At 42.9% G+C, this 21977-nt stretch overlaps 1 protein-coding gene across 4 annotated transcripts in view; it reads left to right on the plus strand.

Annotated features, from left to right (window-relative positions):
• Positions 1 to 21977, plus strand: part of Dym (dymeclin) — a 254863-nt gene that overhangs the window by 79377 nt on the left and 153509 nt on the right. For all 4 annotated transcript variants that reach the window (XM_050151614.1, XM_050151615.1, XM_050151613.1 and 1 more), the window contains 5 exons: positions 299 to 481; positions 5746 to 5921; positions 9957 to 10082; positions 12604 to 12717; positions 13932 to 14026. In XM_050151614.1, coding sequence (XP_050007571.1) covers positions 299 to 481; positions 5746 to 5921; positions 9957 to 10082; positions 12604 to 12717; positions 13932 to 14026 — 694 coding nt within the window. The remainder of the gene's footprint in view (positions 1 to 298; positions 482 to 5745; positions 5922 to 9956; positions 10083 to 12603; positions 12718 to 13931; positions 14027 to 21977) is intronic.

Consider the following 21977-nt stretch of genomic DNA (forward strand, 5'->3'; position numbering starts at 1 on the left):
TGTGGTTTTACTATGTCTAGTAGTTGTGTTTTAAATATTATAAGAAACTGGTGAAAGTAGTTGTAATGATATTTTAAACCCATATATTCAAAATATCTCATTTCAACACAGAAACACGAGTAAGGCATTATATATTCTTTGGTGGCTTGGGTGTGGATGTGGACAGTCTAGAGAATCTTCAAATAATGAACTTGTTTTGTTTCTAGCTAAAAATATATATTCAAAGTTTTAGGCATAAACATATAGAAAACTCAACATTATTGGTGATGCAGTCCTAACTATGTGTTTTCTTTTCAAGCTGGTCTCTGGACTGTCTTCACGCTCGGCGGGGCGAGCAGCAAAACAACTGCCTCTCCAGAACTTACTTCCCCTCTGGCCAACCAGAGTCTCCTTCTCCTGCTGGTGCTGGTGAACCTGACAGATGCTCCAGACACACCAAACCCTTACAGACAAGCCGTCACGTCCTTTAAGAACACGCAAGGTCTGTGGTGCTTTTTTTGAACCTCTTTCTAGTAAGCAGTAGCTTGTCCTCTCCAGTTTGTTTATCACTGGTTTTTGAGAGGAGCGTCAATAAGAAAAAGATGGGATATATTTTCTGCCATTTTGCTCAGGGAGGTCAAATAATTCTTAGAATAATTCTGTGGTCCTTTAATATCCATTAAATTTATTTTTTTCAGAGACAAGTAACTTGGCAATCAAGACAAGTTCAAGTAGCTGGAATTTAATTAAATGTTAGGCACAAGAATTAGCATGTGACGCCTACATTTAAATTGTTTTAAATATGTATTTTGGTTAAAGTTTTATATGACTAAATATTGTAACAGAAATCAACAAACTTTTTTTGTCCAAGTTGATGTAGTTGGGTATGTGGAAGGGAAGGTTCCTATACTTGGGTGGTCAGGGTGTGTCCAACACTCATATAATATTAAGATGAGCAAAAAGTGCAGTTATTGGGTAGATTCATAGAGGCATCTGGATGTCTTTGCCATGTTTCTTTGCTGACCTTTTCTAATTTCTCATAGTCAGAGGAGTGGGGTGCCAAGGATTTATACCTTTGTCGTTGAAAATTTCACATGTGGAGTCCTCATCCATTTGTGCTGCTGTAACAAAGTACTTAAGCCTGGGGAATTTGTAAATAACAGAAGTTTATTTCTGTTAGTGCTAGAGACCGGGAAGTAGAAGATCAAAGACCCAGCAAGTGTAGTGTCTGTGAGGGCCCCCTCTCCAGTTCTTTTTTTTTTTTTAATTGATTTTTATTTTTTATTTTATTTTTTTATTATTTATTTATTTATTTATTTATTTATTTGGTTTTTCGAGACAGGGTTTCTCTGTGGTTTTGGAGCCTGAAACTAGCTCTTGTAGACCAGGCTGGTCTCGAACTCACAGAGATCTGCCTGCCTCTGCCTCCCAAGCTCCCAAGAGCTGGGATTAAAGGCATGTGCCACCACCGCCCAACTCTTAATTGATTTTTATTGAGCTCTACATTTTTCTCTGCTCCCCTTGCTGTCTTTCCCCTCCTCTTCAACCCTCCCTCAAGGCTCCCAATTTACTCAGGAGATCTTGTCTTTTTCTACTTCCCATGTAGATTAGATCTATGTGTGTCTCTCTTAGGGTCCTCATTGTTGTCTAACCCATCTCCAGTTGAAATGTTATGCCTTGATGCTTATCTTACATAGAGATGGAAGGCTAAATGGTGGTGCTGAACGAAGCCTCTTTTATAAAGGCCTTAACTCCTCACTCGCAAGGGAGGAGCACTCATGCCTGAATCCCTTCCTGAAAGCCCCACCACTGCACTGGCAGCTAAGCTTTTGTGTGCGTGTGTGTGTGTGTGTGTGTGTGTGTGTGTGTGTGGTTTTTGTGGTTTTTGAGACAAGATCTCTCTGTAGCTTTGGAGCCTGTCCTGGAACTAGCTCTTGTAGACCAGGTTGGCCTCGAACTCACAGAGATCCGCCTGCTTCTGCCTCCTGAGTGCTGGGATTAAAGGCGTGCACCACCACCTCCCAGCTTGCTTTTGTGTACATTTGGGGGAGGACACAGGCGTTCAAACTGTAGTGCAGTGGGGAGCCAGTATCAGTTCAGTGGATAGGAAGTGAAACCTGTGTGTTCAATGTTTTCTGTTCTATTTCTATACTTTTTCCTTGGTGACAGTGTCACTTCGTAGCCAAGAAAGCTCATTTTGGAGCTGAGCTGACCTGGGTCCATCCCACACCCTGGTCATTTCGGAGTGAGACCTTGGTGATGGTGTCTGCAGTATGGATATACCGTCATCCAGCACTTTACATGAATATCAAGCAAGAGTAGAGTATAGAACCCAGCAAGGATGCGGCGTATGGTTTCTGCTGTTGTAGCTTTTGCCACTCAGGCCCAAGGTTCATGTGCAGTTACAACTGGACCCTGTTTGAGACTTTAGAACGGAACCTCTTCTGTGATTATTCTCCTTTTGGAGACCACTCAGTAGCATGGCAGTTTCGAGAACTGGCATCAGAGTCAGACAGACTATAATCTGTCTTTTCAGGTGGTTCTTTAAGAAATAAAGGAGATTTTACTGTAGTGTAGATTCACCAATCACTGCTGTTGCTGTGAGAAGCAGTGTGATGCAGAGGTCAGTCTGGGTTTACTCACCATGACTTGGGACATTTTTTATTTAATCTCTGCAAGCTTCTATTTCATCATTTCTAAAATTGGGCAGAATAATAACTCAGTTGTTGTACAGATTAAATAAGGGATAATAGACAAACGCATTGTATAATGGCTGATTCACGCCACCTGTTGGCGTGTGTAGATATTGTGACTACACACAGAAAACACATTTATATCGGGGGAATCAAATATAGCATAGGTAAGTGGGTACTCTACTCTGCTATCATTCTGAATCCTGTAAAATTATTTATATTTGCATGTTCACTGTATTACTTGTATTTTTGCTGTGACATACAAACAGCAGGCTAAGGCAGGAGGGCTTATTCCAACTCATGTGTGGTCCCAGGGTCCGGTCTGTTATGCAGGAGCTTTGGCCTCAGCAGCTTGAGAGATGGATCTGCAGTCAGGTAGTAGAGAGTGCTGAATGCTTGTCTTAGCTTGTTGTCTGTCCCTTGTGTTCATTGTGCTTTCCTGTAGTCCGGGACCCTGGCCCATGAAAGGTACTGCCAATGGTTAAGGTTGCTCTTCTCACCTCAGTTTACCTAGATATCCCCTCACAGATGTGACCAGATCTATTTTCGGGGTATTCTAAGTCTTATCAAGTTTGACCATCACAACTCCATCCCTTGTTAGCTTGGCACCTAAACACATAAATTTTAAGCCATAGCCTTCCACTCTGTTCCCCACTGGCTCATGGCAATAGTCTCTCACAATCCCAGCACTGTATACAAGTCTAAAGTTGAAGTCTCACCTGGTACTCAAGACAACCCCTACCATGAGCTCCTATAAAGTCAAGTCCAAGCTTGACATTCTCATGTGGAATGGCACGAGCGAACGTTCCCAGACAGACAGACAGACACTAACCCTCGCGTCGCCGTGTTAGCGCTGCTGCTCTCTCCAGTTCTTCCACCTGCAGGACCTGTCCTTTGGGCCGTCCGCACTCTGTTCCTGCATCTTCCCTTACTAGACATTCAACAATCTAGTTATATGGCCAACATTCTAGGGCATTCTAGTTCAGTTCTGTTGCTGTAATAAAACACTCTGACCTAAACAAACTTGGGGAGAAAGGAGTGTATTTGGCTTACCCTTTCTGGTCACAATTCATCAAGGAAAGTCAGGACCAGAGCTCAAGACAGGAGCCATGAAGCCAGCGCTGCATGCTAGCTTGTTCTCTGGCTCACTCTGACTCACAGCTTACTAGTTTTCTTATACTTCCCAGAACCACCTGCCTAGGTATGGTGCTACCCATAGTGGGATGGGCTCTTCTGCACCAGTTAGTAGTGAGGACAGTTCCCCACAGTTACGCCCATAGGCCAGTCTGATCTAGGTACTTCCTTGGTCTCTGGGTACTTTACTCTCAGATGACTCCGGGCAGGTTGATAATTAGAGCTAGTTAGGACATGGGGTCTCTTATTGCTACTTAGAACTTACTGCAACTTATGGAGTGGCCTCTCAGGGCCTCCTTGCAGGAGCTGCAACCCTGTTATACTTTGCCTGGCCTCTCTAGAACCAAGAGTATATGGTTGGGGCTGGAGAGATGGCTCAGTGGTTAAGAGCATTGCCTGCTCTTCCAAAGGTCCTGAGTTCAACCACATGGTGGCTCACAACCATCTGTAATGAGGTCTGGTGCCCTCTTCTGGCCTTCAGGAATACACACAGACAGAACATTGTATACATAATAAATAAATAAATATTTTTAAAAAAAAGAGTATATGGTTATAAGTACCACAATCCTGTCAGTGTTTCTTTCAAGCTTACAAACCCAGCACAGTGGGACTAAGCTCTGCTGCCAGCTCAGGATGGAACCTGGATGCTTTGGACCACAGTTTCCTTGGCTTTTGTGCCGATGTTAGGGAAACACTTCCCCTGATGGTTGTTTTAGCCCAGAACTGCTTCAGTGGTGTTCTAGTTTAAGCTCTCTCCTTTCAAGTGAATTTGCATGTTCACAAGTAGGAGTCTTGGTGGGCGGGCCTTGCCCTCAGCACAGCCTTCCTGCTGTCTAGGCTGGAGCAGGCAGTAAGGTCTCTAGTAATGACAGATGATTTGTCCTTTGTGCTCTTCTTGTCTGAAACTTCAGACGTACACACTTCCCTCCTGAAACTTCATGTTTTCCTTATCTTTCTCCTCCACTTTTGCTCTCTCACTGTGGACCTGGATGAGAGCAGTGAGCTATAATCTTGCCACTGCCAGGATGCTATGAAAGTGTCTCTGTCAAACAATTGAATCCTTTATCTTTTAATTCAGCATCACTCAGGAGTTAAGGTAGCTCAGTGAGTACAAGCAATTGATGTAAAGCAGGAGAGACCAAGTTCACATCAGAACCTGTGCAAAACGGAGGCACAGGTGTGTGTCTGTAGCCCCACCATTGCAGGGTAGAGAGGCAAATCCAGGGCTTACTAGCTAGCCTCACTGAAGTAACTGGCTTCACCCTCGCTCAGAAAATATGGTAGAGAGCAATAGAGGTCCTCCTCTGGCCTCTGCATGTATGTACACACTCATGCATCCGCCCCTCTGTCTCTCTCCCTCTCACACACACAATTAAACTAATTAATCAATTAATTAATTCATCTTCAGCCAGGTTCTTAAGATGTCCGAGCTATGATTTATTTAGAAACTTTAGCAAGTTTCTCAGCAGTTGTAGTCAGTTAATTTTTAGTTTTTAAAGATTGGTTTTATTTATTTTAAATATGTATGCATGTATTTGTCCTTGTGTGGGTAGTGGCTTGAGTGCATCAGGTGTTCACGGAAGCCAGAAGGTGGAGTCACACATGGTCGCGGGCCACCCATGCGGTCCTCTGCCAAAGCAGTTTGCCACACTGAGCTCTCTCTTCAATCCTTCAGTTTTGTTTAAATAAAACTTTTGTAGATGTTTATGGTCGTTCCCTAGGCCAGCTGTATTTCATATATTTCTTTTTGTTTTATTTTAATACTATCTAAGTTGCATATTGCTATTTTACCCATTTTTCTTAAAAGTGAATGAATTTTAGTGGTGCATCAGCCATGGTTTACCTATTTGAAGAAGCTTAGCTATTGTGTGTAAATGAACTCCTCGGGAATGCTCATCTGCACTCGCATGCGTTTCCATGCTTGCTCTCTGTATTTTAGACAGCAGTCCTTTCCCGCCGTCCGCCCCGCACGCCTTCCAGATCAACTTCAACAGTCTGTACACCGCCCTCTGCGAGCAGCAGTCCGACCAGGCCACACTCCTCCTGTACACGCTGCTCCACCAGAACAGCAACGTCAGGACGTACGTGCTGGCTCGAACAGATGTGGAAAACCTTGTAAGTATCGCAAGAAACATGCCGTGCCTGTCTTGAGACTTATTTTCTTTTCCAAGAGGGTAAGAGTGTTCCTCTAATAGGAGATGTCACCAGACGTAGGCAGAGGGTCTGCACCTCCTCCCTGTAGGAGGCAGTCTACGGGGAGCTGCTCACAGCCCAAGTGAGTGGGCAGCCTCAGTCAGTGTGACACAACCTCTGTCCTTGTGGTTGCCCAGGTCCCGTCTCAGCAGGCGCTCTAAGAAGCGTCCTCTATAACCCTCAAGGACATTTGTGTATCTTCTTGTTCCTTCCAGCTGATGAGGCCTGTCCTCTGGGTTTGTGTAATTGGTCTTGGTTGTCACACATTGCTGCTGACAGCGATGAAAGCCAGGGTGATTGTTCCAGCTTGGTTTCCCCCGGGGTCCATCCTCCGCACAGCCTGGATGCCAGTGCCCTCTGAGTGCCACTCCTGGACGGTTAGTCATTTTCAGGCACCTGGCCAGACACCACTTTAAGGTCCGCTCTGTGAATAAAATCAGTTCCACAATTTGTCTTGGCAGATGGAGCTCCTTTAGGCAATCAATGATTTCCATCGAAGCTAATGTTTACCATCAGTTTCAGTAAAGGGAAGAGTAGGCTACCGTACCAGGGTATGCTTGAAATATCGTCAACTGTCACTGCATTCATTATCCCATGTCCCCCAGCCTCAGGTTCCACAAGTCAAACAGAGCTTCACCGAGCATTTGTTAGCTTCTTTTATTGGTTCTAAATACTATGTAAAGGCTGAAAAAGCATAAGATACTAGCATTTTTAGCATATTATTTATCACAGTGGCATAAGAACAAGAAGTGTGATGTATAAAAATCAGTCTACAGAAAGGTGAATAGCATTGCCTTAAATAGCACAGTACAGTGTGAAAGTCCTTGCGTTGGCTTAAATAGCAGTACGGTGTGAAAGTCCTTTAGTCACGAGGAAAACTCTGGCTTCCCAAGGGTGTGAGGAGCACAGAGATAGCTGTGTGCAAGGAATTCTGGGGGACTTTTGACAATCAGCAGGAAGCCTGGGCGTGGCTTGTAGGCTTGTGGTGTAGTGCAGATGGAGGTTTGTAAGATGAGGGACCAGCTGTCTCCAGTTTGAGAACACCCGCTGATGAAAATCTACAAGGATGCATTTGGGAGTTTTTAAGAGCATAGTAGGGTTTTCATAATTTCCTAGATTATGTCCTTATATCTTTCTACTTCTCTTTCTTTTATAATAAATATTCGTTGAGGCTGTGACCTTGGAATATGCTGCAAGAAGAGATTTATTCTGTGATGTAATTTTTAGATAGTTGACAGTCCCTTTGCTGTGTAGACTCTGATTTCAGAAGGTGGCACATGGCATCTCAGCGCTTGTCAGATACTTCTGTACATGTTCTTGTGAGGGTGGGGTTCAGGCTGCCACTCCAGTGTAGGCCTTTCCCTCTGACACGCTCTGTGATCCCATTCACACAAAACTGGAAAACAGTGACACCCGGAGAAGGAGAAAGGAAGTAGTTCCTCTGATCATTAGGTGGGTGTTAATACGATCTGTCCTAGTTAGAGTTATTGCTGTGACGAAACACTGTGACCAAAAGCAGCTTGGGGAGGACAGGGTTTATTTGGCTTACATATCCAGAATAGGGTCTATTGAGGGAGGCCAAAGGGAGAACTCAAACCAGGCAGGAACTGGAGACAGGAGCTGCTGCATAGGCCTTGGAGGAATGTTTCACTTAGGTATAAGGTGGAGGTAAACACTCATTGATACAGTACAGATTAGCCTGCTGTGTCCTACTGTTCTGCCCAGGAGAGATGGGGACCAACTACTCCTGGCTCTGACAACCCAAGAGAGAGAGAGACAGAGACAGACAGACAGAGGGGGGGGGGGGCAGAGAGGAAGAGAAAGGGAGAGAGCGCCATCCTCAGCTCTTAAGCAGTCACATCAGCAGACAAGACTGAACCCTAGGACTTACTGCTCCAAAAGACTTTGGCAAAATGGATTGAAATCCCACAACACTCAGCCTGCTTTCTTATAGAACCCAGGACCACCAGCCCGGGGTGGTCCCACTCACAGTGGACTAGGCTCTCCCCCATCAACCACTAATGAAGAAAATGCCCTACCGGCTTGCCTACAGCCGCATCTTGAGTAGACATTTTCTCAATTGAGAGTCCCTCATCTCCGAAGACTCTAAGCTTGTGTCAAGTTGACTTAAAACTAGCCAGCACAGCCTGGATCTGAAGAAGCATCCTCCACATTATGATGTAAAGACTCGGTAGTGTGTGGTGATATTTTCAGGTTCCTGTAGTAGGTGGATCCCAGCTGATAGAAGTAAGACTCAAGGCATGGGCTCTCGAAGGCTGTGTCCACCCCTGCTTGAGGTCTGAGAGCTCCCTTTCCTGCTCAGTACCTTGTAAGGAGTCTTCTCCTTTTGCCCCGCTGCTATGGTCTCCACCATGTCAGCCTCACTGTAGCAAGTGAAATGCTCCTGAAACCATGAGCCAGATAAGCCTTCCGTCCAGTAATTTGATTCTTTCAGAATATTTTCTATTTTGGCCACAGCGATTAAAAAATGGCTCATACTGGGTAAGAGGGGAAAAGGAAGAGAGTGATTGGAGAACTAATAGCCAAAAAGCCCAAGATTTCTCTTTGAAATAATGAAAATATTCTAAAATTAACTGGTGATAGTTACACATTTGTAAATCTATAAACTATTTAATTGTATCTTTTAAATGCAGGGATTATACAATATGTATATTTACTATCTTAGTAAAAACATTGAAAGGAAGAATTAATGTTACTTTGGCATAGTCCTGGTGGACCCATCATTTTTAACGTGTGGGGATGGGGTGGTGCAAGACAGAAATTCTCTGCAACTCTGACTGTCCTGGAATCCAATTAGTGGATGAGGCTGGCCTCAGATTCAGAGATCCTCCTGCCTCTGCTTCCCACATGCTGGAATTAAAGGCATGTACCACCAAACCCAACTCTTTTAACTTTTAAAAGTTTTTTTTTAAATCCACCCCCCTTAGCCCCCCCCCCCCCGTGTGTGTGTGTGTGTGTGTGTGTGTGTGTGTGTGTGTGTGTGGTGTTACCCTTGAAGGCCACAAGAAAACGTTGGGTCCCCAGGTCCTTTACTAAAGTGCGGTGTGGCGTAGGTTTATTTCATCTTACCGCTTGTAGCATACTTTCCAGGGAAGTCAGGCCAAGAACTTAGAGAATGGTTTTGCTCACTGGCCTGCTTTCCATGGTTTTTCTCAGCCATCTTTTTTAAAACACCAGTGAGCTGGGCCATCAGCCAAGAAAATGAAAAAGCACCACAATCTTGCTCTCAGACCAATCTGGTGGGGGCATTTTCTCAATAGACATTTGCTCCTTGAAAAGGACTCTAGCTTATGCCAAGTTGACATAAAACTAGCCACACAGTGTGTGTGATGGTTTCACACAAGGCACAATATACTTCAAGTGATGGCTGCCCTGGTTCGTATAGGATGAGCAAATAGACAGTGTCAGAGAAATGATTAGAAATGAACTTACACATATGTGAACAGAATCATCGAATGAAACCCTTATACTCTGAAGACTAGGTCTCGGCACACGCAGAGAAAACACCCATGGGCAGCAGTAGTCCCTTCAGTGAGTTCCTTAGGGGAAGTGCACTTTTGGATTATAGCATGAAAGAACAAGCGGTATGAAGCATGCAGATTAAAATGCTTTACATTTATGAGCAGCCAAGCTCTTCTGAACAGTCCAAGTTTCTTTTTCTTCCTTTTTTAAGTAGAGGAGGTTGATCTAACATCTAAAATTTCAACCGTGAGCCCAAAGGGTCTCTGGACATTAGCCTTTCCTTTGGCAAGACCTTTACAGAGTTAGTGATGACTCTTGCTTGGGACCTTTGGTGTGCATGTGGAGAGTGCATGCGGCCAAGTGAGTGTTTATCTTTTGTATTATGAAAGCTACATGACCTTAGAGCAAAACATACAAAATAGCAGTGTTAAGCCCTCATAGTATATTGAAATATTATAATTTTTTATTTCCTAGGTTTTACCAATTCTTGAGATTCTGTATCATGTTGAGGAAAGAAATTCACACCATGTATATATGGCCCTTATAATACTATTGATCCTTACAGAAGACGACGGCTTCAATAGGTCCATCCATGAAGTGGTAAGTTCCCGTGGTTGATGAGTGGTACAGGCAGAAGTGCTCCTCCATAGAGCGTACTTGGCCATGGTGTTTCATCTGTTTGCCTTCTGGCAGAGTTCTGGGAGCACGTGGACTAGAGGTGGTGTTTTCTTAGTTTCACGAACTAATGCTGTGTCTTGTCCCCTCATTCTCTTCTGAACAACTTGTAGCCTCTGTTTTCATTAGTGTATGTTTGTTGTACATTATACTGGGTTCCTTGAGGGTACTTCCATATGAAAATACAATGTTTTTGAGCATTTGATTATTTCTTCGTTCCCCCAGGACAATTTCCACATCTACTTTAGTGTCATATGTATTTGAAATCTAGCATCCAGAAACAAGAGAAAGCGTAGGCTATTTATCTGAGACTGACTTAATATACTTAATGTGATTGTCTTCCGTTGTGTCCATTTTCCTGAAAATGATGTCATTTTGTCCTTTTTATTGTTGTTTTTTTGGGACAGGGTCTCCTGTAACCCAAATTGACTTTGAAATATCTATGTTGGTAAGGCTTGAATTCCTGGTCTTTCTGCCTCTGCATCCCTGATGCTGGGGAGTCACAGGTGTGTAGTAGCGCACCCAGCTAACTTTGTTCTTAAGGCTGAAAAGAAATGCCGTTGTGTGTGCACACTACATTTTCTTCACCCTCGTTATTGGTAGACACTTAGGTCAGCTCCATAATTTAGCAGCTGTGACCAGTGCTGCTGTGAGCATGAAGGGCAAGTGTCTTTGTGACGTGTTGGCTTGGAGTCCTTGGTAAATAGCCAAAAATGGTATATGACCAAAAGTTTTAGTTTTTTGGGAAACTATCATTTTGGTTTCCATAGTAGCTAGATTTAGTTTACATTTCTACCAGAAGTGTTTGGGATTTCTCTTAAAAAAAAAAAAAAAAGTGTGTGTCTGGGGGCGTCAGACTAAGTGGCAAACACTGAGCCATTACCTAGTGAGCCGTCTCGTCTGCCTGTTCCCTTTGCCACACAGTCAGCATTTGTTACTGTTTCTAAATTTCTGCCATTCCGACAGGGAGGAGGCATAATCTTTTGCTTGTTTTAATTTGAATTTCTATGATTTTTTTATGAATATTTCAACTTTTCTTAAAGTTATCTACTCATTTATTAAGTGGGTTGTTTGATTTCTTGTTCTTTAGTGTTTGAGTTTCTCCTGTATTCTGGACCTCAGTCTCCTGTGAGATGTGTAGATAGCAGATTTTCTCTCATCCTGAAGGTTGTCTCTTCACTAGACTGTTTACTTTTATGTGCTCAAGTTTTTAGTTTCGTGAGATTATATTTCTCAGTTGAGATTATTTCCTGAGCAGCTGGAATCCTGTGCAGGGAGCCCTCACCTATCTTGAGGCATTTTTCTTCTGTCAGCTTCAGAATTTTACGTCTGATCTATTTTGGAGTACTGGGTGAAAAATTGGGATCTACTTTTATTTTAGGTGTGGGTATCCAGTTTGTTGAAGAGGCCATCTTTTCTCCAATGTATATTGTTAATATATTTATGAGATGTATAAATATCTATATATCACACCTTTAAAAGCTGACTTATTTATATTATTGGTGGGTTGTAAGAATTCTTTATATATTTTTGATCTTAAGCTTTTTTGGTATTCTAATCTGTTAATATAGTGAATTACACTGATGAATCTTCACATTCTTGAGATGAACCATGATTGGTCTTGGTGTATTAATTGGTTGTGTGTATTCTTTTAAGTTTGGTTAATCTGAGTTTTGTTAGCTGTCTCTTAAGGAATTTGTGTACTTTTTCTAAGATGCTCTTTATTGACTTGGTACTACTGGCTGGCAGCTCGGAACAGCCCCAGGAGTTTGAATGCTGGGCCCATGGTGTCCCTGGGCTCTCCTAATTATCCATGGAAGTTCTTTACATTCTCTAGGGAAAGTTCTGCCTCTCAGCACCCACTCTGTCTTACTTTTGCTTCTCATTGCTAAGTTCTGTTTACTTTTCCTGTTGTTTTTATCTGTGTGCTCTGTCTCTTTCATATACATCTGTTCTTTGTCCGCTAATGATATCTGTAGATATACCTATCTCCTCTTTGTCTATTAATTCTATCAGTAGATATATACATGTCCTCTTTTTCTATTAATTATATTAGCAGATATACACATCTTCTCTTTGTCTTTTAATTATATTAGCAGATATACACATCTCCTTTTTGTCTACTAATGGTATCAGTAGATATATACATCTCCTCTTTGTCTATTAGTTATATTAGCAGATATACACATCTACTATATCTACTATAATTCGTCTACTAATTCTATTAGTAGATAACCTCTTGATTTGCACACCTGGTTTTCTTTCCCTCGTCTGTTTAAGAAAAGAGGAGTAAACCTATTAGCACCTCTGCTTAGCTGAACTGAAGGTCTCCGCTCATCTTTTTACTACTTTACTTTCCTTTAGAGTAACTAACTACCAGGAAATGGGAGACACATCTTTTTCCTAAGGGAGTCATTTTTACTCAGATTTTTCTTCCTCATTACAGATATTAAAAAACATTACTTGGTATTCAGAACGAGTCTTAACTGAAATTTCCCTGGGGAGTCTCCTAATTCTGGTGGTAATAAGAACGATACAGTACAATATGACCAGGACTAGAGTAAGTATCCCACAGCTGTTTTCTCCACCTTTATGTACTGCTGACCATGTTGTAAAGCATTTTAATCCCGTGAAATGTGGTTATGGAATGTGCTAGAAAATTTAAATTTACTATCACAGACCATGCTAGAACAATTCAGACCAGCACACACACTTACCATATTACACGATTATACTGCAATGTCTGTTTCTCAATATCGACTCATTGTTGACTGCAGCACCTTTGTATGAAACGGAGAGAAGCAGGGAGGCACACTGAGATCCAGGCTGCTGTGTGCCCGCCCTTGGTGGACTGATAGCACTGGTTGGCACTTTTAAGCTGCAGCAAAATATATGACTAGATGACTGTGAGAAAATACAGATTCACATAAGGAGGAAAAGTGCAAGGAGCTGGGGTTGTTGCTCGTTTGGCAGTACTAGCTGGCACTCCTAGAGCCCTGGGCTCTAGCCACTGCACTCCATAAGCTGAACACGGAAGTCCTGCCAGTCACTTCAAGGTCATCCTCAGCTATATAGCAATTTTGTTTCGTTGAGACAGGATTGTATTATGTAGCTCTGACTGACCTGTAACTGGCTATGTAGACTAGACTGGCCTTGACTTACAGAGATTCACCTGCCTCTGCTTCTCTAATGCTGGAATCAAAGATGTGTGCCACCATGGCCAGCATACATAACAAATTTGAGACCAGCCTGAACTACATGAGCTCCTGTCTTCAAAACAAAGAAAAGCAATCCCCCAAAGTGCTAGTTCAAATGCCTTGAAAAGTTGGAAAAAATTAATTCTGCTGGATTCTGTAAAATTTCAGTCTTAGTCAGTAGAAATATGTTACCAAGGAAAGCTGTGTACAGAACACACAGCTAAGGGGTTGTTTACTTAATGTTTTCTTGTATTTTGCTCCATGGGGCTGGTGCAGATGTACATCCCAATTATTTTTATCTGCTGTGCATGACTGGGAGGGTCTAGAGCAGCACACTCCAGAGCCATCACAGGGTGATCCGTCATCTGTGTCATCGTATTTCATGTCCATTGCTTCCAAGTGAATTGTGGAAACACTCCGACTTCTCGGTGCTGTATAGATTTGGGGACTAGAGAATACAGATCCAGGGCACTTTTCTAGCATTAGGGACAGCTGGGCGTACGGTTACTTTTAGTTAACCTTCCTTGAAGCATGTAGAAGATATGATGTATGTTCTAAAGTTGTTCTTTTCCCACAGGACAAGTACCTGCACACAAACTGCTTGGCAGCTTTAGCAAACATGTCAGCACAGTTCCGTTCTCTCCATCAGTACGCCGCCCAGAGGATCATCAGGTAAAAAAGAACTTTAAAGGAAACGCTGAGTTTTCCTTTTGGCTGGTCTTTTGATAAGGGTACCACACAGAGACCTTTTAAAACATGTGCACAAATGGCAGGTATTCCTCAGTTTCCCATTACTTTCCTATGGTTGAGGATACCTTGTTCTGTTTTGTTTGTTGATCAGCATTTATGGGCATGTATGTTAGGTCCTTTTATGAACTGGAGTGTTAGGTCTCCTCTTAGGTTGTGTATCAGCTTTCTGGAGGCACACTTTGTTAACCATGCAAACAAAGCTGTAACCACTGTGCTAAGTATTTTCTAAAGCATCAAACTACACTTTGACAGTTATCTGTATTTGTCGTTGAGAACTGTCGTTTTTATTTTTGGTAGGGTTTTATGCAAGGGCTGTATCACTGCCGTACCCCCCACCACAGTATTCTCTCATAGCTGTTTAACTTTGTCATGATCTCCTGTTATTGCCTTAGTGATTGCTGATATTACTTATATAAATTTGTTATAGTGCAGGTTTGTACGGTCAACAGATCTGCATTATTTTCTAGCTGCTCCGTGGGAGAGCCTGTTTTCCAGCTGTTAGAAGCACCTTGTTCTTTGACGCATGGCCTCTGTCACCATCAGGAGTGGGTGGCTGAGTCCTCTCATCATTCCAGACTCCTTTTTGTGGTTCTCCCACTTAGATGGCACCGTGGCCCTGCCTAACAAACCCACAATCTCCTCACCATCTTAATAGCCTTATAGAACTATAACTGTGTGTTCCCTTTTGCCAAGTACAGTTACATATTAACATTTTCTGAGGACGCACAGTTTGGCCTGCCATAACAATCATTACCAGGAACCCCCATTGTCACCCCTCCTCCTTTTCCAAGAGTGTATGATCTTTAAAGTTAGGAAAGTTATTATCAGATCATAAATATCATTTGCAGGGAGTTCTAATATATGTGGGTTATCTTTTTCTTTTCCAGTAGGCTGCTCAATGCAAATTTTCAAGTAAACCATTTATCAGGGAAGTTGTTTTGGTTTGGGTTTTGTTTTTTTCATACAATGCATTTTGTTCATCTTTCTCAACCCCCCAGCTCTTTCCAGATTGTCCTCCACCTCCCTGATCATCCAACTCCATGGTCTCTCCCCTCTCTTTTTAAAATCCTCCTGGAGTCCACGTGTATTGGCCAATTACTCCCAGGCCTGGAGCCTGCCCAGAGTATGGTGTGATCCATATACCACGTATCACAATGCTCCTCAGCTAGGGCCTGGGACTTTGTGACCACCTTCCCCTCTTCCTCGTGTGCGCTGTCACAGTCCCTGAGAGTTCATATGTGCATCTGCCTTATTGTAGCCAGAACAAAGTGTTTCCCTGAAGTCACCCACCAACCTCTGACTCTTAGAATCCCTCTGCTCCCTCTTCTGCATGAATCCCTGAGCTTTGGAGGTGAGTGTGATATAGCTATCTTGTTTAGGGCTGATCGCTCCAAGGCTTCTTATTCTCTGTGCATTGACCGACTGTGGTCTCTGTGTTAATTGCCATCTACTGCAAGAAGAAGCATATCTGATGAGAATTTAGCAGTGTCTTGATCTATGGTCACTAAGAGTCATTTTAATGCAGTGTCCATTTAGGAGAATAGTCATAGTAGGTTTTCCTCTTCAGCCCACCTATCTGGCAATAGCCTTGTTAGCAGGATTGGCTATGATTTTTTGGTAATTATTCAGAACTAATTTCAGTTCTTTAAATAGGGAACTGAATTCTTCAGAATTTAGCAGAGACTGTTTTATATTGATTCACAAATGAGTTCATGTCTGGTCTCTGGACAGTTTGTTGCAGTAGAGTGGGAAGCAGTAGTAAGAGGTTGGCCAGTTCCTGACTTCGTACTAACGTGAACTTTATTTCTTACACACACACACACACACACACACACACACACACACACGCAGTCTCCTCATACTCTGGAGTCTTCCAGCTGCTCTGAGGAGCCCTGAGTTCCCTGTGCTTAATTTAGCACGGCTCATGCTGCTTTGCAGCCCTTTCCTGCCTGCACATGTGGAGTTTTTCAATGATTTCAGATTAGGTTTCTCATAAGGAATATTTTCTAAGGACTGTTCCATATGAAATTTCCAAATGAATTAGTTCACAACTTAAGCTCTGGAAATCTGTGTTAGATATTGTTAAACAAAATTTTCTAGGTGTAATAGTTAGAAAAAAATTTACAAAGCAGTATGTTCATTTTTTTTATGATTTCAAAAATAGAAAATAAACCAGGACAAGAATCATAGTTTGGATCTGTTATGTGGAATTATTTGGATTCGTCAATGATGAAGGGTTCTTACTTCATGTCAGTGGATTTTTATTTTAGCATTATTTGGGTAAGGAATTATATTAAGTAATGTAAGATATATCAGAACTAGTAATAAAACTCTTGCCTTCAAATAACTTGTAACCAGTAGCAGATATAAGACTCTGTTCTTATATAGGTAAGGTATAAAGAACTTGCATAGATCTGGATGTTGTAAATATTATAATGAACTAGAATTCTTCTAGTAGGGAAGTTGGTTGTGTCTAAGAATGGTGAGAAGACATCGTACTGAGAGTTGAAGCAAGGCGACTAGAGAGGAGTAGTATTAGATGCTTGCAGCTCAGGAGAACACTAGAGACAGTCACTGAAACAAGAGGCCGCGATCAGAAGGGGTCTGTGTAAAAATCACCAATCCTGGGAGACAGAGAAGGAAAGGATATAGTTCAGTGGACTATATACGCCCGTGTGAAAATGTCTTCATTTAGCCCAGCACCATGTGCGATGGATAATAGCAGTAAATAAAATAAAATAAAATTAAAAAAGAAACGTCAAATAAGTCCACACAGTCTGCTTCGGTTGGCATGCTGCAGACCTATGCAAGAGTTAAAGGAAGAAGCAGGATGGACTGGTGATTTATGGAGGGCCTTGAGTGTTAGTCTCGTAGTTCCAGACAATGGAAGGAAGAGAGAAAGGGAGGTCTGCTTTTTAATAACAATGATGAATGAGTTGTGCATAGGAATTATTGAAAAGGAACTGTGGTTTTATAGTCATTCATTCAGCCAGCAGCAATGGTGTATGCTATTGATGACATTGGAACAGGCAAATTCTAGCCAGTTCCAGGTGCTTGCTGCAGGTACTTCTTGTCTGAGCACTGTGTTTGAGTAACTGCTCTGGACAAAGTGTCCTTGTCATCCAGGAGGGAGCTCATTATGGAGCTTTCTTTCACAATATCTTCAAAAGCTTTGTATGCACATTGAAGTCTGGGTCTGGAAACCAAGATTTATCCTCTGAGAAAATCCTTGTCTTGAATTGGAAATGGAGACCAGTGTGTACATCTTGAGAGAGCTCATTTTCTACCAAGTGTCTGTGTCTAGGGTTGGACTGCAAAGCATGACAAGGAATGCATAACCGAAGCAGTGCAAAGACCAAGGTGGTGGAGCCAAGCTGCTCGGGATTTACCTGTGCTTCGTAACTCCTTTCAGTGAAAGGCTTCATGGATATATTCTAAATTCTCTCTCAGGAAAAGCCTGCAATTTTATATATGTCAGCTGTATTTTATGCAATCCTCAACAAGTATAAGACTCATATTTTGTGGATATAAGGGGATTTTAATGAGTTGTTTCAAATCTTCTTAGCTGGGCATTAAGATTAGGAGCAGTTTCTTGTTGTGCCTAGGCTGTTGGTATTTAGTGACGATATACCCACCCCAAACTCTTTGTACCCTAGAGAAATCACAAGCACATATGGCCTGTGTCTTGATCAACTTTATAAATTCTTTTGAATGACTTATAGGAGTGTATATTTTGATGTGCCTATTCAGGAGGCAGATACCTGTTGAATTCAAGGCCAGCCTGGTCTACATAGTAAATTTCAGGACAGCCAGGGCTATGTAGAGAGACTCTGTCTCAAAAAAACAAACAAAACCAAAACTTTCCTTTCTGCCTCGTGTCCACCAGTCCCTTTCCGTGGCTTCTCCGCCTTTGGGTTATCAGACATTTTTCTTTAGTACCTTAGCCTGCATTGCTCTTTCTTCTGTCTTCCCCATCTTCCCCGGGAAGTCACGTATGCAAACACTTTGCATTCATAGATGGAAAAGCCTATTTGTTCATAGTCGAGATCTTTCTCATTCTTTGTGTCAGGCAGTGCGGTGCAGTGTAGCTAAGTGCCAGGACGTGAGATCTCGGCTCCAAAACTTACTAGCTATGAAATCTTGTAGAAGTTGTTTAGCTTCTCTCTAGAGCATTCCCAACTGTAAGATGGCTGTGACAGAAGTGGCTGTTGTTACCAGAATTGTAGGACAGAAATGTGATTCTGGGGGTTGTCATCTTGCCAGGTCTGTGCACTCTTCCAGCCCCAAAGCAAGCCAAAGTGAAAAAAGGGGGGATAAATGTCTAATCAGAATGACCACTCTGAGAAGAAAGTAAGCATTTCAGCCTGTCTTCAGGTACCAACACGAGCTTTATGTATTTATTTATTATGTATACAATATTCTGTCTGTGTGTATGCCTGCTGGCCAGAAGAGGGCACCAGACCTCATTACAGATGGTTGTGAGCCACCATGTGGTTGCTGGGAATTGAACTCAGGACCTTTGGAAGAGCAGGCAATGCTCTTAACCTCTGAGCCATCTCTCCAGCCCGAGCTTTATGTTTTGATGAAGGAAACATTGGAACAGGTAAAGTCTGCACTAATTGATTTTGCCTAAGTGTCATCTGGTTGATCTTTTTCTCAGCTGTGTATTCTGCAAGGAGGCTCAGAAGAAGTCTTTATTGCTTGAGGGAACAACCTGTTTTCTGCAAGAGTACCTCTGGTTGAGGTTGATCTCATCTCATTAGGGGGTAGTCATGTCTGTGAGGCTGTAATAAAGAAGCTGCTTGTTTGTCCCGGCTGCCCAGAACCGAAATAATCACACAGAAACCATATTATTTAAAACACTCCTTGGCCCATTAGCTCTAGCTTCTTATTGGCTAGCTCTTACATATTAATTTAACCCTTCTCCATTAATCTGTGTATCGCCACGTGGCAGTGGCTTACCAGCTAAAGTTCAGCCATCTGTCTTTAGTGGGGCTACATGGCTTCTCCTTGACTCCGCCTCCTTTCTCCCAACATACAGCCTAGCTCTCCCCACCTAGTTCTGTTCTTCCCTGCCATAAACTCAAAGCAGTTCCTTTATTTATCAATGGTAATCACAGCATACAGAGGGAAATCCCACCTCATGAGTCTGTGCTGTTTGGGCCTTCGAGGTGTGCAAGTTTAACACAATGCCTGGAGACCTTCAGGCTTTTTTTGGGGGGTCTGGGAAAGAATGCTGAAAAAGCAGACAGGGAGGAAGCCATAGTTACCCTTTTTTACTATCTTTAACGTGGAAGAGGAATGAGCCAGGGAAGGTAATGCTGGATTTTACAACAGATTCTGCTTGGATAATGGACACACTTGTGTGTAGAGTAGAGCTGGACTCTGCCCCAGAGTTTAAAACAAAGCAGGCAATAACAAAAGGAAGATGTGGATAACAAGGTTCTATTTTGCTGTTAGTTGCCCTGTAGACCCTAAGACGGGATTGATTGAGCTTCTAAGTATATAATTTCCCTCTCTGTTCCAGCAGTTGAGGGAAGGGAGGTGTTGGCCATCTGCCTTCGTTGGTCTTCTAGCCCTGTGATAGAGCAGTAAGTGAGAAGGGAGTAAGTTGAAGTGCTTGAAACTGGCAAGTGAGAGAATCAGCTGCTGAAACCTAGAAGCAGAGCACGACAGTGCCGTAGAGTGCCCATCTCAGCAGCAGACTGCATGCCGTACGTAGAGTGCCCGTCTCAGCAGCAGACTGCGTGCCGTACGTAGAGTGCCCGTCTCAGCAGCAGACTGCGTGCCGTACGTAGAGTGCCCAGTCTCAGCAGCGTGCAGTTGCAGACACTGTGCAGGAGGAGTCCTTTTTCTTCTAAATCCATGGATATTGACAGCTCGGAGAAAAGTGTTGAGGATTAGAGAGAATAGTTATTTTCTCCCCTCTGCCATCCATTTCTAACCCTTTGACATTGCTGTTGTGACATTGTCATGTACTTGTTCACTCTCAAGAAATGTCTAACAAACAGTGTGGTGTTGGGCCAGCTGCATATAGCCCCTGGGAACCAGTTGGACACGCCTGAAAAGTGTTGCCAAAGGTATGATTCTGCCTCCTCCACACAAGAGAGAATCACAGAGGCAGAATCAAAGGGTGTCACTCCCAGGGACCTGCACAAGAGCACCTGGCCCCTTCTGGAAGAGATGGCACCGATGACCCATTTCTTGTTGGTTACTTTGAGATTGGATCTCACTATGTGTTTCAGGCTATCCTTGAACTTGTTGTTTTAGCTGGTGACTTGAACTTAGGATCATCCTGCTTCAGCTTCCGGAGAGCCCAAGGTATCTTCTAATAGCTTAGATTTCCATAAAGGGCGAGAAGCTGCCATTGGGTTGTGTTAGAGGTTTGTGACAGTTCCGGGTTGTTTTAGTGGGTAGATCTTAGCGCTCTCCTGGGAGGGAGGGACTCTTGAGTGCAGGCAGTTGTAGAAATGCAGTATTTACCAGATTCAAACAATGTGTGTGGTTTCTCTTTTCAATAGAATGTCTGGGCACAAACAAGACTCCAGTTTTCCCTTGCTGTGATCTTTGCTGATCTTTGTTTGATCTTGGGCAAGCATTAGCCAAGGAAGGAAGGAGAAATGTTTGTCGTAGAAACCTGGCTTCCTGTACTTCCTGTGGCCGTGGTACTTTGAAGGCAGCGGAGTTTTTCAGGGAAATCTGGCATGGTTCATGTTTTCAGTTTAGTCTTTTCTTAAGAAATTACATTGGGAGCATTTGCAGTTCCCCGTTGGGAATGTCTGAACTTTTAACTGAGCCGTGTGACTGTGTAGAGCAGTGTTGTGTCATACAGCAGTGTCTTGGCAGATTTGATGGGACTTGCAAAAACTTGACAATTGATTTAAGTTCCAGGTTAGAAGCTGGCATTGCCAGGATGTTTGCCTCTAAGGCAGCACACCATACATCTTTCTGAATTTGATTTCTTGTAAGTAGAGGCCTTTGTGGATGGCATTTCCACACGAGAAATGAACCATTAAAGTAACTCACTTGGAGCTTTATAGACTTACATCACATCTTAGCGTGACTGGGAATATGTGAAGGCATGTCTGTACTTTATCCTCTTCACCGTGGATTTTCAGTGCCCAGTCCTGTCTCCTCCTGCAGGGATCTGGGATTTTATTTTTACCCTACTTATTAACCTAAAAGTTGACCTACTGTAGTTTTGTGACTTCTTTTACGAGTCTTGAGACTTCTGGGTCTGGGACAAAGGGCAATCTGATGGGCTCTTTTCATATTATTTATTATAAATAATTATTTACAAAATTACTAGGGTCAGAGTGTCCTGACACTCTTGTCTTGCTCCCCATATCCTGGAGCAACATGGCAGAAGGCAGGAATTCCAGGAACGGACCCTGAGTGTGGGAACTCTGTGGAAAATGACTGTCCTGGTTTCACTTCTGTCACTGTGACAAGACCCCGACAGAAAGCCACTGGGATGGTGGGGTTTATTTAGCTCACAGTTCCCGGGTGTAGGTGTCATAGGGAACTCAAGGCAGCAGGGAATTAAAATAGCTAGTCACATGACATTCTCAGTCAGGAACAAGGAGAGATGATGCTTGCCTGCCCACCTGCTTGTGCTCAGCTAGATTTCTCCATCATTTTTACAGTAGGTTTCGAGCAGAACTGCTCAAGGTGACTTTGGAGGCAGGCATCCTGGCTTTGTATGACCGCAAACTGCACTGATGCTGCAAGAGCCTCTGTATTCCAAGTTTATTTTTTCTACAAGCATCCATGGCAAGACAGCTCAGAACAGAAGACTGCATCTCTGCATTTAGGCTTTATCTCCCAGAAATCTTTGCTTAACTCTGTATTTCTGACGCCAGTGGGATAGCCT

The sequence above is a fragment of the Alexandromys fortis genome, unplaced genomic scaffold (genome assembly GCF_014885135.2).
Source record: "Alexandromys fortis isolate MF-2015 unplaced genomic scaffold, M_Fortis_MF-2015_v1.1 scaffold_71, whole genome shotgun sequence".
Taxonomy (NCBI): domain Eukaryota; kingdom Metazoa; phylum Chordata; class Mammalia; order Rodentia; family Cricetidae; genus Alexandromys; species Alexandromys fortis.